At 62.6% G+C, this 13,886-nt stretch overlaps 2 protein-coding genes across 3 annotated transcripts; both read left to right on the top strand.

The window, feature by feature from the left end:
* The first annotated feature begins 51 nt into the window (after positions 1 to 51).
* Positions 52 to 4,940, top strand: CTDSP1 (CTD small phosphatase 1). Its single transcript, XM_066553270.1, has 7 exons — positions 52 to 125; positions 1,352 to 1,494; positions 1,652 to 1,753; positions 1,991 to 2,047; positions 2,507 to 2,599; positions 2,870 to 3,055; positions 3,162 to 4,940. Exons 1-7 carry the CDS (start codon positions 59 to 61, stop codon positions 3,288 to 3,290), a joined length of 777 nt encoding a protein of 258 aa, XP_066409367.1. The 5' UTR covers positions 52 to 58; the 3' UTR covers positions 3,291 to 4,940.
* A 3,075-nt stretch (positions 4,941 to 8,015) lies between these two features.
* On the top strand, positions 8,016 to 13,514 carry VIL1 (villin 1). Of its 2 annotated transcripts, none has more exons than XM_066553422.1 (19): positions 8,016 to 8,105; positions 8,313 to 8,387; positions 8,513 to 8,709; positions 8,960 to 9,068; positions 9,298 to 9,408; positions 9,507 to 9,709; positions 10,212 to 10,290; positions 10,410 to 10,508; positions 10,605 to 10,758; positions 10,868 to 10,968; positions 11,103 to 11,240; positions 11,397 to 11,555; positions 11,635 to 11,814; positions 11,930 to 12,075; positions 12,171 to 12,315; positions 12,593 to 12,781; positions 12,934 to 13,002; positions 13,172 to 13,309; positions 13,401 to 13,514. In XM_066553422.1, exons 1-19 carry the CDS (start codon positions 8,031 to 8,033, stop codon positions 13,512 to 13,514), a joined length of 2,481 nt encoding a protein of 826 aa, XP_066409519.1. In that variant the 5' UTR covers positions 8,016 to 8,030. The 2 variants fall into 2 exon arrangements, with proteins under 2 accessions (XP_066409519.1, XP_066409520.1); XM_066553423.1 differs by having other exon boundaries at positions 8,031 to 8,105; positions 11,635 to 11,804; positions 11,938 to 12,075.
* Positions 13,515 to 13,886: the final 372 nt, after the last annotated feature.

Below are 13,886 nucleotides of genomic sequence, written 5' to 3'. Positions count from 1 at the left end.
CCCCCCGGGGGCCGCGCCGGGGGGGGCCGCCCCCTCCCACCCCCCCTCCCCGGCGCCCATGGAGCACCAGTCCATCATCGCCCAGGTTAGCAGGGAGGAGGGGAGCGCCCCGCTTCAGGAGAAAGGTAACGCCGAGGGGGAGATGGCTCCCCCGCACCCCCTTCCTGCGCGGCACAGGGGGAGGTCCCCGGGGGGCTGGGGGCCTGCTCCCGGAGGGTTTGGTGAGCTGCGCGCCGCCTCAGCCCGCCCCCCTGCATCCCGCCGCCCAGGGCTGGGAGATGCGCAGGGGCTTTAGCTCGGAGCGAGCGGGGCTGTGTGCAGCCGCCCGGGCGCGGGGGGCTGTGCTCCGGCCGCCTCGGAGCCCGGCGGGGCCCTGGAAGGCTCGGGGCGTTGCTCGGATTATCTGCGCTGTTTCCTCGGGAGCCGGCGAGAGGTGCGCGCAACGCCGGCGGGGAAACTGAGGCAGGAAGGGCGCCGGGCGCTCAGCTGCATGCCGGCGTCCCGTCCCCCGCGTCCCCTCACCCCGCCAGGGGGGTTTGTCGGGGGCCGCTGCCTGTCTCCCTGGCTTGGGAAGCTGCCAGGGCCGGGAGGAGCAAACGTGGGAACGGGCCCCGTCCCCAGTGGGCAGCTCCTGCCCCACGAGCTCCCCACTGCGGGCTCGGGGCCCTGGCCCGCCTGAAGGGGGGCACAGCCAGGGCGGGGTGCAGCCCCGGGCCGGGCTGCGGCAGGACCCGGACCCGGCGGGGCCGCTGGAGCCGTCGCGCTGCCCCTGGGGCACGGGGTGGGCAGGAGCAGCTCCTCTGCCTCAGTTTCCCCTCGCTCCGCCAATGGGGACTGCGGGAACGGCGCCCAGGGGCGGGCGGTCGTCCTCATTGGCCTCTCGCCTCCCGTGCACTCGAGTCGGCCAATGAGACGAGGGAGTTGTCTGGAGGCGGGGAAAAGAACGGGCATAAGCCCCGCCCCCTCGGAGAGACCCCGCCCCCAGGGCCCCCCTCCCTCCCGAGTGGGGCCGTGTCCCCCGGGGAGGGACAGCGGGGACCGGCCCCGAACCCACGGCTGCCCCCGGGCTCAGCCCCGCACCCTCCTGAAGGGTCTCCGGCCACTCCACGGGGGTCGCTTGTGGAGTGGGATGTGCCGGGTGAGGGGCTGCGGGGGGTCACCAAGCACTGGTGTCAGCGACGCTGCCCTGGCACCGTCGCTTGGCAGGGCAGGAAGGCCGAGCGGATGGGTGTCGGCGTCTGATAAGGGCACGGGGGCTCTGGGGCAGCACCCAAACATGGCTCACCTGGCCCCCAGTGCTGTGCTGGGAGTGCCCCGGGGTAACCCTTACCCCCCTTGTGCCCTCCCGCAGGTACCCAGACCCCTGCCAAGAAGCCTCGGAGCCGCAGCATTCTCCAGTCCCTCTTCTGCTGCCTGTGCCGCGATGAGGGGGAGCCCTGCACCGGCACCACCGGCGCGCCGCTGCTGGTGGAGGAGAACGGAGCACTGCCCAAGGTAACCCCCATCCCCAGCCCGGAACCGGCGGGGCCGGGCTGCCATCCCCTGCGCCTCCCCTGTGGTGTGGGCAGGGCTGGGGGGTGAACAGTCGCTCCTCCCCGTGCCCCTCCGGCCTCCCTGTGGATACCCTGCTGACTGTGTCCCCCTGCTGCAGGCTGCTGTCAAGCACCTGCTGCCCGAGATCAAGCCGCAGGACGCCAGCAAGCTCTGCGTGGTCATCGACCTGGATGAGACCCTGGTGCACAGCTCCTTCAAGGTGGGGGACGCCCTGGCCCACCCCACACCTCTCCCCCACATGCTCCCCCAGCTGCTCTGCCACCCTTTTCCCCCAAAGTGATGCCCAGCACCCAGCACAGCCTGGCTGGCTCAGTTGGGGTGTCCCTGTGAGGGGGCTGCGGGGCTGGCAGGGGTGCACAATGAGCAAAGAGCAGGCAGTATTTGGGCAGGGGGTGCCTGGTGTGCCCAGTGCTGATCCTGGTGTGCCCTTCCCCAGCCAGTGAACAACGCCGACTTCATCATTCCGGTGGAAATCGATGGCATCATGCACCAGGTAACAGCGGGGTGGGTGCCTGCTGGGAGGGGGGCATCATTCCACCTCCCCTAGGACCGGCAGCCATCCCGGGGTAATGGGAGGTATCAGGGTGCCAGCTTTGTGGGGGCAGAGGTGGGTGCTCCTCTCTTTGCAGGGCAGGGAGGTGAGGGGTGCCCTGGCATGGTGCCCTCCTGCAGTGGCCAGCCCCGGTTTCAAGTAATCCAGGATAGGCTGTGGTCTGGGCAGTCAGCCTGTTCTCGGTTACTTGGCTCTGGAGCCGGCCAAACTCTTCACCCTGCACACTCCTGTGGGGCTATGGCATCCCCCAGCCCCCAAGGGCAGCTCCTGTGAGGTGTGGCCAGGGAGCTGCTGGCTGTGGGGTCACACGTGTCCCCTGGGCAGGACGTGGGGGCGCCGGGTGAGCCGTGGCCGGTGCCAGCAGCGCGCTGCCCTCTGTCCGTCTGTCCGTGCCCACAGGTGTACGTGCTCAAGCGGCCGCACGTAGACGAGTTCCTGCAGCGCATGGGCGAGCTCTTCGAGTGCGTGCTCTTCACTGCCAGCCTGGCCAAGGTGGGTGCCCTGACCTGCCCTGGCATCGCCCACCCCTTCCCAGACACCCTTCCAGTGGCACAGCTCCCTTGCCTGCCCACCTGCAGGCATCACTGGCCTCTTGTCCCCTGTGTACCCGCAGGCAGCACCAGCACTGGGCAGCCTCCCTACCTGCCCCTCCAAGGCACTGGCTAGGGAAACTGAGGCACAGTGAGAGCTGGGTGCCACTGTCACTGTGCGGTGGGCAGGGCGGTGTGGTGTGCCATAGTGATCCCCTTCCTGTGCCTGTAGTATGCAGACCCTGTGGCTGACCTGCTGGATAAATGGGGGGCTTTCCGGGCACGGCTTTTCCGGGAATCCTGTGTTTTCCATCGCGGCAACTACGTGAAGGACCTGAGCCGCCTGGGCCGCGACCTGCGCCGCATCATCATCGTGGACAACTCGCCCGCGTCCTACATCTTCCACCCGGATAATGCCGTACGTACCCGCAGGGCACGGCTGGGCCACCTGGGGAGGTCATGTGCTGGGGGACCCTCTCCCAGCGTTGTCCCCCATGCCACTCTGTCCCCTGTGCCGCCTGCAGGTGCCTGTGGCGTCCTGGTTTGATAACATGGCGGACACAGAGCTGCTGGACCTGCTGCCCTTCTTCGAGAGGCTCAGCAAGGTGGAGGACGTGTATGCAGTGCTCAAGAAGCAGCGGACTAACAGCTAATGGCCCCCCCACGCTCCGGGTGCTGCCAAGGGGCACCCCCGGGGGAGCCAGGTGCCTTATTTTGGGGGAGGGAGGGTCTCGGTGTGCCCCCCATCATCCTCCCCAGCCCCGGCGGGTGCCCTCCGTGCCTGCTGCTGGTGGGAGATGTGGATGCCCCCCTTCTCAGAGAAGGGGGGCCATGGGTGACCCACTGCCTTGCTGTGCTGAGGACCTATTGGGGGGTCCCATCCTCCCCCACTGTCCAGCTCCTGCCCCTTTCTCCCCCAACCTGTGTCCCCACTCCACAAAACGGTTCTCAGGTCCTTTTCCCCTCTGTCCCCCGACTGGGGAGGGGGGTGGGGTCAGCAGCTGCTGCTTTCCACTGCCTTTGGGAGGACTGGATCTCTCCATCCAGACTGCCTGCTGGGAGGCTGGCAGCCCTTGGCCCCTGTCTGCCGAGGCTGCGGGACAGGTAACACCTTGTCACCCTCCGAAAACGCAGGGAGTCTTACTGCCCTTGGTGCATAGGGCTGCCACCATACCCTTAACTGTGGTGCCACCATACCCTGGGTGCAGCTGATCACCTCGAGGCGGGCATGTCCTTGCCTCTCCTCATGCCTGCTGCCCCCACCTAGGGGTTGTGTTTTGCAGGGGCAGCCCAGCCTCAGGGCTGAGCCCCTGGGCACAGATGCCTCCCATGTGCCTTGAGACGCCGTGTCTCTGTTCCCCCTTAGCCCTGCAAGGGGTGTGCCTGGGGGGGGGGCTCTTTACTCGCCCCCTCCAACTTCGGTTTCTTCTCATTTTTGGGGGGGGAGGTGGCCTCCCCCCCTCTCCAGTTACACTGTGTCACTGGGAGCCACTCTGGTCACCCACAGAAGGGTCCCCTCCCGTGGCAGGGGGCACACCTCTCGCTCCACATCCATCTGCAGCTTCACCAAATGCTGCTAGTCCTGGGAGAGAGGGACCCCCATATCAGCCTTAATGTGCCCCTCCCAGCCTTTCCCCAGTCCCCAGCTGGGAGGGGGTGGGGGACACTGCAGCCCCCCCATAGCCTGGGGTTGCCCTGACCCCCGTGGGGTTGGACTTTTGCCAGGGTGTCCCCTGGCTTTGAGGGTCTGGGGGCTCTCAGGGAGGGTTTTCCTGGGGAGGCTGAGATCAGCCAGGCCTTTTTTAATGTCACAATATGGACAATGCCTCATATCTTTTTAGAGGGAAAAGCAATGGTTTCCCAAAAAATCATGGGTGCCTTTTTACCGCAGTGCCAGCGCAGGGAGCGGGGCAGTATTTGGGGGGTGGGTGTGAAGGGTTTTAGCTTTCTGGTGCTGTTCACTGCCCTGCTCCCGCTGCTGGGGGTGAGCAGGGGCCCCCAGCCACAGCCACAGCCCCTGCCCTGTGGTGGGGGCTGGTGCAGCACAGCTCCCTGGATCCCTGCCAGCCCCGGGCTCATCCTGCCCTGCCAGGAGGGTTGGACTCAGCACTTTATGTCAGACAAGTCAAAGGGCGCCAGCACAGCCGCTGCCCAGCGAGTGCCTGTGGGTGTACAGCCCTGCCCTGGGCATCCTTGGGAAGGGAGGTCTGGGGGATGCAGAGGCAGCATGGGGGGCTGGGGAGGGCTGGGATACCAGATCCAAGTGCCTTCATGTGATTAAAGCTGTCAAACCATCTTGGAAAGAGTAGTCCCGAGTATGTGCATGTGCGGGCAGGGTCCGTATCACACGTGTGTCACTCGTGGCTGTGCACAGTGTGGGGACACGGAGCCCCTGGGATCCCCTGAGTCCCCTGGGCGGGGGGGGTGCTACAGGTCTGTGCAGGGGGAGCACCCTTGGACTGCAGGGTTGAGGTGCCACCCCTTGCCTGGTGCCAAGGGGACACCCTCACACTGGAGGACAGCCCCCCCCAGGCTGCCCTGGTGCCTCCATCCAAACTCCTTCCTCCTCCTCCTCCAGGGGAAAAGGCCCCTGGTGCCACATTGATGGCTATCCTGCCCCTTAACAAGGAGGGGTAAATCTACCACATATGCTGTGCCCTCCTCCCAGCTTTGAGACCTCAAATGAGTTTGCTCCAAGGAAGGTGTCAGGCCTTCCCCATACAGACTGAGGGGAACCTGGGGGGACAACCTGTGATGCCCTCCCGCCATCCCGGGCAGTCTGCTGCCAGCATGCAGCCTCTGGGTTCCTGGGGGGAATGTCTCTTAGCTGCCCCCTCCCCCGTGCCCTCACTGGCCCTATGCCTCCCCTCATTAATGAAATCTCCGTCCTCCCTGATGGCTGCTCTAATTACTGAGTTCATTAGTGGCCCGGCTGGGGGCCCAGAGAGGGGGTGAGCCCTCTGGGGCCGGCGAGGGGGCCCCTACCCCTGTGCCACGCTGACAGACTGCCCTGGGACGTGGCCACCGAGCAGAGGGTGACAGCGGCCACCCAGGTGTCCCACCCCACCCCAAACTCGGCCCCATTGCGGGATCTGCACTCAGGTAAGGGTTCCACGGGCACACTCGAGTGGGGTGCAGGAGGTGGGAGCTGGGTGGAGGGCTTTGGAGGGTTTGGGGGCCAAGGAGTGGAGGGCAGAGCAGAGCCCACCCCTGTGGCACCAGGACACCCCCCTGTTGGTGGCTGACATGCCCCCTGCTCTGGGTCAGCCCGTGGCCATCGCTGCGGGGATCCCTGCGGGACGGGACCGTCAGGCAGGATCTGGGGCTTGCTGCAGGATGCCCACAGCGCTTGGGGCCAGGGCTGCTGGCTCAGCAGGGCAGCCAGGGTAAAGCTGCAGCAATCCCGCAGGGCTGGGGGCGGTAGGAGAGCAGGACAGGAGGCCCGGGAACCTGCCTGCTGCTGGCACCTGCCCATCCCACCTTCATGGATGCTGTGGTCATTCCCTAAAACCACCGACAGGCTCGGGAGCCACTTCAGTCCCTTCTCTCTGCCAACATCAAGGGCATCATCAGATACCAACCCTCGGCATGGGGTCTGGGGGCACAGGACAGGGCTTACGGCTTAGCCGTGCCACCGTTTCATGTCCTGTGCTGTCCCCCCAGGCCCCAGCTCCATGTCTCATCTCCCTCCCTTGGGGCTGTGGAGACTCCCAAGGCAGGGAGGCACAGCCAGGAGTGACCAGGGATCTGGCTTCCAGCTGGGGTGGGAAGCAGCCTGGGGACAGTGCCATGGTCAGGGTGGGGATGTGCCAGTTAGGGGGTGAGGCCGAAATGCCCCAGGTGCTGCATTGCTGTCACTTTATGGAACCTTTCTGGGGGAGGAGGTACCAAAAAAAAAACATTTCCATGGCCTTAGTGCTCCATGTCTGGGAGGGTTTGGGCATTTTAGGGTCTGGGGAATGAAGAACAGTGGCCATCCCCATGGCATCAAGGCACCTCTGTTGGTGGCTGATGCCCACATGTCCGGGTCCAGCTCATTGCTATCACTTTATGGATCTTCTTGGTGGAATGCAAAAGAAAAAAATTCAGCATGGACTCAGTACCAGGGGCCAAGAGGGGAGGAGGCCTGGGGAGGGCAGAGGAACCACCCTGGGCACAGCCAGCCTGTGGGCAGGGTGCAATAGCATCTGGGGGGGGAAACACCCCATGAGTAACGGGGCTCTTAGGTGCCACAAAGTCTTGGAGGGCTGCGGGGACCTTGACTCTGGGCTGTCCCTGCCCTTATATGGTGAGCAAAGGCTGGGACATGAGGGAACAAAGGTCTCCTGGGTGCTGGCACCTGAGCACTCCACCTAGGTACGCTCACCTGTGCACCCAGCTCTGCAGGGAAGGTGAGCAGTCGGGGTAGGGTGAGGGGACAGAGGGTGGGCATGGGGTGGACAGCACATCCCATGGACACCATCACTGCTGGCATCAGGTTAGCCTGGGGATGGGCCTGGGGACCCACCTGAGCCCCATCTTGGGGCTGTGCTACGGGGGATGCTTCCCCTGGGTCTGAGGTATGGAATGTGGGTGCTCATGGGGCAGCACAGTGGGGTCAGGAGGGGTTTTGCAGGGCTAGGAAGCAGAGACCTCCCATCTGGGCAGTGCCAGCACTCCCTGCCAGCCTCCAGCCGGGGAGCACAGGGTGGCTTTGCCTGACTCAGCCCCTCTGCCTGCTTGAGGGGAGCACTGTCAGCCTGGCAGAGATGGCTGGGCACAACCTCAGCAGCACTGGCACTCAGCAGCCCTGTGGAGCCAGGATGTGCCCTCCCTGGGGGGCATGGATGGGCTGGGGGTTTGGAAACAGGGGATCTGAAGCAGGCATTGTCTCTGTGTGTGTGTGTGTGTGTGTGTGTGTGTGTTTGTGTGTGTAAGCAGTGGCCATGTCATGTTGTTCCACCTCATGCCAAGCCGTGCCAGGACAAGGCTGAGCAGGGCCAGTTCCTGCTGGTGCTGGGGAGGACAGGCCACCGTGCAGCAGTGTCACCCAGCTGTGGGTGCCCTGCTCTGCCCTGTCCCATGCTCAGAGACAGGGCAGGGCACTGGGGCATTTATGGGACCCTGCACCTTTCCAACCTGGACCCTGGTACGGACTCATTAGCGGCAGTGCCAGCCAAGCTGAGGGGATGGCAGCCCCACCTGTGTGCCACATTCCTGATACCACAGCGCTGGGGGTCCCCTCGCCCCTGCAGCTCCGTACAGGGGGGTTTACAGCTGGCCTTTCTGCAGAGCAGTCAGGGAAGCAGATGGCACAGCAGGTTGGCTGTGTCCCAGCTCTTATTGACACTGCCTGCCATTAACGAGGGTGTTGCCAATGCGGGCAGGTCCCCGTGTCGGTGGTACCTGTCACCATGGTGGAGCTCAGCGCCAAAGTCTCCAGGACACTGAACAAGACCACGCCGGGCATCCAGATATGGCGGATTGAGGTGGGAACGGGGGCACATCATTGGGGCTGCCTTGGGGGGGTCTCTGTGAGGGAAGATCCTCCCTTTGTGTCCTCAGGACCTGGGTTTGGGGGTCTCAGTGCAGCACCCAGGGTTAAACCCAGCAGCTCCCGGTGCTGGGGGCAGTGGGGTGGTGGGGCTGGGCTGGGGGTTTCCCCACCAGGGCTGATGTTTCCCTTCCTTCTGCAGAACATGGAGATGGTGCCAGTGCCCACCAAAAGCTATGGCTACTTCTACGAGGGGGATTGCTACGTGCTGCTGTCGGTAGGGCAGTCAGGGGTGGCACAGGGGACTGGGAACGGGCTCTGCCCTGAGGGGCCGGGTGCAGGGAGGGATAGGTGGGGCCTGGGGACACGGGGGCTCTTCTAGCGGGGACCGGTGTCCTGCAGACGCGCAAGTCTGGGAGCAGCTTCAGCTACGACATCCACTACTGGCTGGGCAAGGAGTCGAGCCAGGATGAGCAGGGGGCGGCGGCCATCTACACCACGCAGATGGACGAACACCTGGGCTCCGTGGCCGTGCAGCACCGCGAGGCCCAGGGACACGAGAGCGACACCTTCCGTGCCTACTTCAAGCAGGGACTCATGTATGTCAGTCACCCCTGGGCACCTGTTCCACGGGGGGCACACTGGGAAGGGGTCCCCATCCAGTGGGGATGGGGACAGCTCTGTCTCAGTGAGGTGGGGGAGGAAAAAGCAGGATCTGGAGCTGGGCTCCATCTATCCATTACCACGTGGGTGTACCCCGAACACCTCCCTGTGCATGGAGGTGGGAGGGACACCCCAGTGGTGTGAGGAGGGGGACCCAGGGCTGACTCCATGTCTGTCCCCTCCCAGCTATAAGAAGGGTGGGGTGGCCTCAGGCATGAAGCATGTGGAGACAAACACCTACAACGTCCAGCGACTGCTGCATGTGAAGGGCAAGAAGAATGTGGTGGCAGGAGAGGTGAGTCATGGCATGTGTGGAGTCTGGATCAGGATGAGGCCAGAGCTCCCCCAGACGCAGCTGCCTCCAAGCAGGGCACACAGTGGGTGTGGGATGATGCTGCCTTGCCTTGCAACTGCTCCCCAGAAAGCCCCTCTCGGTATTCCTGAGTAAGAGGGGCTGCAGAGCTGTGGGCATCCAGGCATTCGGCTGCTTGCCACCCACCCTTCTCAATCCTGTCCTGCTGCAGGTGGAGATGAGCTGGAAAAGCTTCAACAGAGGAGACGTCTTCCTGCTGGACCTGGGCCAGCTCATCATCCAGTGGAACGGCCCTGAGAGCAACCGGAACGAGAGGCTGAGGGTACGGCCAGGGGGTGCCAAGGTCCCCTCCTGCAGGAGGGGGGGGTCACCAGCCACCCCCTCCCTCATCTGGGCTTATCCCTTCTCCCCTGGCTGCAGGCCATGACCCTGGCCAAGGATATCCGGGACCGGGAGCGTGGGGGCCGTGCCAAGGTGGGCGTAGTGGATGGTGAGGATGAGGATGCCTCACCGGGACTCATGAAGGTCCTTAAGCATGTGCTGGGTGAGAAGAGGGACATCCAGCCCGCCATCCCTGATAACAAAGTGGATGAGAAGCTCAAATCCTCCCTCAAGCTCTACCAGTGAGTTTTTGGGGGTGGGTTACGCACGGGGCGTTTTTCCTGGTGTCAGAGGGAGCCAGCAGCCACCTCTGCTATGTCCCACAAATCCCAGCCCCATGGACAGATGCCAAGAAGGGTCAAAGCTACAGCAGAGGTGGGGATAAGTGACTTGGGTGCCATTGGAGCTAGAGGAATCCCAGCTGCCAAGAGGATTGGGACCCGATAGAGATGCTCATGCAAGCATCACCTTTGTATGCTGTGGCAATGCGCCTCAGTGGCCCCACAACATCTGACACCCTTCTGTCCCTCCTTGTGGCCATGAGTGAGCTGCCTGGCAGGTCATGCTACAAAACAGTTTGCCACCATGGCCCAGCCAGGGAGCCCCTGGGCACCATCTGTGTCATGATCTGGCTGGGGAAGGGGATGGGGAGGGGACAGCCCCACAAACCCTACCACCCTGTAATGGGGATGGGGTTTTCCAACCCACTTTCTAAGCCTTTTTCATCTCTTTTTCTCCTGTCAGTATCTCCAACGCCAGTGGAAACCTGGTCATACAGGAGGTGGCAGTTCGGCCCCTAACTCAAGACATGCTCCTGCATGAGGTCTGTCACCCATGGGATGCTTGGGGGTGCCCAGTTTCCTTGGCAGCTTTAATCCTTCAAAAGCTGAATTTGGTGGACTTGCCTAAAGTCCTAATTTCTATTGTTGCCCCTTCTTCAAGGACTGCTACATCCTTGATCAAGGAGGTATCAAGATCTTCGTCTGGAAGGGCAAGAATGCCAACAAGGAGGAGAAGCAGCAGGCGATGAGCAGGGCGCTGGTGGGTGCTGGGTTAGGGGCTTGTTATGGGACAGCCTGACTGCTCCCTGGCGTGCCAGGCACTCCATGGCCACACTCTGTGTTTGGATCCCACCAGGGCTTCATCAAAGCCAAGAACTATCCAGACAGCACTAGTGTGGAAACAGAGAATGATGGGTCTGAGTCAGCTGTCTTCAGGCAGCTCTTCCAAAAATGGACTGTCCCCAACCAGAGCAGTGGGTTGGGCAAGACCTACACTGTGGGCAAAGTGGGTGAGTGTCTCCTTCCAACATGGCAGGACTTCTTGGATTGGGATGGGCAGGCTGTGGGAAATTCCTGTGGCCTGAGGGGTTTGGCTCACCCCTCTGCCCTTCCCCACAGCCAAGGTGGAGCAGGTGAAGTTTGATGCAACCACGCTGCACGCCAAGCCCCAGATGGCTGCCCAGCAGAAGATGGTGGATGATGGATCTGGAGAAGCAGAGGTAGGGTGACCATGGAAGAATGTGGGACCCTCTCAGGTACTCCCTTTGCTATACCAGGGGATGCTGTGAGGTCCAGGGTCTGCAGGGCAGGAGGATGCACCGGCTCTGACAGCAGTATATGCCTGTCCCACCAGGTCTGGCGTGTGGAGAACAATGAACTGGTGCCTGTAGAGAAGAAGTGGCTGGGCCATTTCTATGGCGGGGACTGCTACCTGGTGCTCTACACCTATTTTGTGGGGCCCAAGGTGAACCGCATCATCTACATCTGGCAGGTGAGACCTCCAGGTCACTGCCTCGTGGGTGGGGGACAGGGGTGTACCTCCCTGGACTGGGGGTGCTCTGCCCCTTGGGAGCAGCATGAGAGTTGCCTCTTCTTGAGAGGGCAAGGGGGGCTGTGATGGGTGCTGAGCCCCCTCTGTCCTGCCCAGGGCCGCCAAGCCAGCGCAGATGAGCTGGCTGCCTCTGCCTACCAAGCCGTCGCCCTGGACCAGAAGTACAACAACGAGCCCGTGCAGATCCGCGTCACCATGGGCAAGGAGCCGGCTCATCTGATGGCCATCTTCAAGGGCAAGATGGTGGTGTATGCGGTGAGCTCAGGGATCTTGGGGCATGGGCTGGCTGCTGGGCTTGTGGCACTGGTGGTGACCTCCTGTCCCTCTCCCCCAGGGTGGCACGTCACGGGCGGGCAGCACAGAGCCCACACCCTCCACCCGCCTCTTCCAAGTGCATGGCACCAACGAGTACAACACCAAGGCCTTCGAGGTGCCTGTCCGCGCCTCCTCCCTCAACTCCAATGATGTCTTTGTGCTCAAAACCCCCAGCTGCTGCTACCTCTGGTATGGGAAGGTGGGTACTGCTGGGCACTGGCGTGGGGGCCGCCACCTCCAAGACAACTGTCCCCACCTCCTCTTCCTCCTCTTTGGCCTGGGCCAGTGATGGAGCAGCTGTGCTTGCTTGGCAGGGCTGCAGCGGGGATGAACGTGAGATGGCCAAGACTGTGGCTGACATAATCTCCAAGATGGAGAAGCCAGTGGTTGCAGAAGGACAGGAGCCACCTGAGTTCTGGCTGGCCCTGGGGGGCAAGTCCCAATATGCCAGTAACAAGAGGTACCAGTCCTGTCCCTGCCCATGCCCAGGGGTTAGATGGGCCACCAGTCCCCAAGCAGGATGAGCCTCATTCCCATCACGTTGACCCCTCTCAGGCTGCAGGAGGAGAACCCCTCTGTGCCCCCTCGACTCTTTGAGTGCTCCAACAAGACAGGCACCTTCTTGGCCACAGAGATCATAGACTTCACCCAGGATGACCTGGAGGAGAGTGATGTTTACCTACTGGACACCTGGGACCAGGTGAGCTGGGGGAGCATGGAGTAGGGGACAGACCTTTGATCCCCCAAGCTGATGTTCCTGCGGTTGGAGGACCTGCATCAGCCACAGTTGGTGGGATGGGAGGCTGGAAACCTGCCTATTTGTGGTCCCACTATGCTTTTTCCAGCCTTCTTGTTCAAGGGAATGCTGAGGATGGACTCCCAGAGTCCTCCCCCATGGACAGAGCCCATCTGCCTCCAACCATGGCTCCAGAGGGCTCCATCTCACCCCAGTGGTGGACCCAGTAACTTTATTGCAGGTTTTCCTCTGGATTGGGAAAGGCGCCAATGAGTCAGAGAAGGAGGCAGCAGCAGTGATGGCACAGGAGTACCTGCGGAGCCACCCCAGCGGGCGTGACCTTGACACCCCCATCATTGTGGTGAAGCAGGGCTATGAGCCCCCCACCTTCACCGGCTGGTTCCTGGCCTGGGACCCTCTCAACTGGGACGTGAGTCATGGGGGGTTTTGAAAGACCAGGGAGTCCCTTTGCAGAAGGGGCCAGATGTGGGTCTGGCCCCAGGAGCATCTCCAGGGTGTGGGCAGCAGCTTGCCTGACCCCTGTGCATGGTGAGGGGCTGAGCACTTTTGTCTCCTTCCCAGGACAAGAAATCCTACGAGACACTGAGAGCTGAGCTGGGTGACGAGAGCAGCCTTGGGCAGCTCACCTCAGTAAGTGGCACAAGGAGAAAGGCAGCTGGGCTGGCTGGGGGCACAGAATTCTCTCCCATCCCCTGGGCCGGTGACAGGAGGAGCTGCAAGGACAGAGCAGACACCTGGAGCCAGCCTGGTGCCTCCATCCCTCGGCCAGGCCCTGATGTGACTCTGCCCCCCCATTCAGGCGCTCACATCCAGGGAAGAGGTCTTCACTGCCACCACCACCCTTGTCCCCACCAAACTGGAGACCTTCCCCTTGGATGTGCTGGTGAACACCTCCGCTGAGGACCTGCCCCGGGGTGTGGATCCCAGCAGGAAGGAGGTAAGATGAGGCCAGGGGGCTGCTGGAGGGGGAGACAGGGAAAGCCCCTCCCAGTTCTTCAGCTCAGCCTCCTTTCTTTCTCTGGCCCCAGGACCACCTCTCCGATGCGGACTTCCAGGCTGTTTTTGGCATGAGCCGCTCTGCCTTCAGGAGCCTGCCCTTGTGGAAACAACAGAAGCTCAAGAAGGACAATGGACTCTTCTAGGGCAGGAGCCTGGGCACAGAAACAATCCCAGCTCTTTAGAAAATAAAATAAGTATGAAAAATAGGGCTGTGGTCTCTCCTCTGCAACCCCAAGGCCCAGCCCCAGGTGTGGGAGCTATTTCCTTCAGAGCTGGCACAGAGACACAGGACTTGACTGAGGGCTAGCAGCACAGGGGAGGATTCTCAACTCCTTTTTCCCAAGGCCTTCCTTTGTCCTGGCTGTGCTCAGAGGTGATGCACAGGCTGGGCATGCTCGAGGTGCCAGGACTCTCCCATCCAGGCACCTGCAGCTCCAGGCTAAAGGTCCAGTGTGCAGCTGGAGCCACTCCCTGCCTTATCACTGGAACTGCAGTAAATACGTGTGGTACCAAAG

The sequence above is a fragment of the Molothrus aeneus genome, chromosome 7, assembly GCF_037042795.1.
Source record: "Molothrus aeneus isolate 106 chromosome 7, BPBGC_Maene_1.0, whole genome shotgun sequence".
Taxonomy (NCBI): Eukaryota; Metazoa; Chordata; class Aves; order Passeriformes; family Icteridae; genus Molothrus; species Molothrus aeneus.
Note: the sequence above shows the minus strand (reverse complement) of the source record. Positions and strands in the feature narration are given on the sequence as shown.

Excerpts from the sequence above, each read along its gene's own strand:
- CTDSP1 (XM_066553270.1), top strand. The coding sequence starts at position 59 with ATGGAGCACCAGTCCATCATCGCCCAGGTTAGCAGGGAGGAGGGGAGC. Across the intron at positions 1,495-1,651 it reads AGAACGGAGCACTGCCCAAG|GCTGCTGTCAAGCACCTGCT; the intron begins GTAACCCCCATC and ends CCCCTGCTGCAG. Across the intron at positions 2,048-2,506 it reads TCGATGGCATCATGCACCAG|GTGTACGTGCTCAAGCGGCC; the intron begins GTAACAGCGGGG and ends CCGTGCCCACAG.
- VIL1 (XM_066553422.1), top strand. The coding sequence starts at position 8,031 with ATGGTGGAGCTCAGCGCCAAAGTCTCCAGGACACTGAACAAGACCACG. Across the intron at positions 10,969-11,102 it reads ATGGATCTGGAGAAGCAGAG|GTCTGGCGTGTGGAGAACAA; the intron begins GTAGGGTGACCA and ends CTGTCCCACCAG. Across the intron at positions 11,556-11,634 it reads GCAAGATGGTGGTGTATGCG|GGTGGCACGTCACGGGCGGG; the intron begins GTGAGCTCAGGG and ends CCTCTCCCCCAG.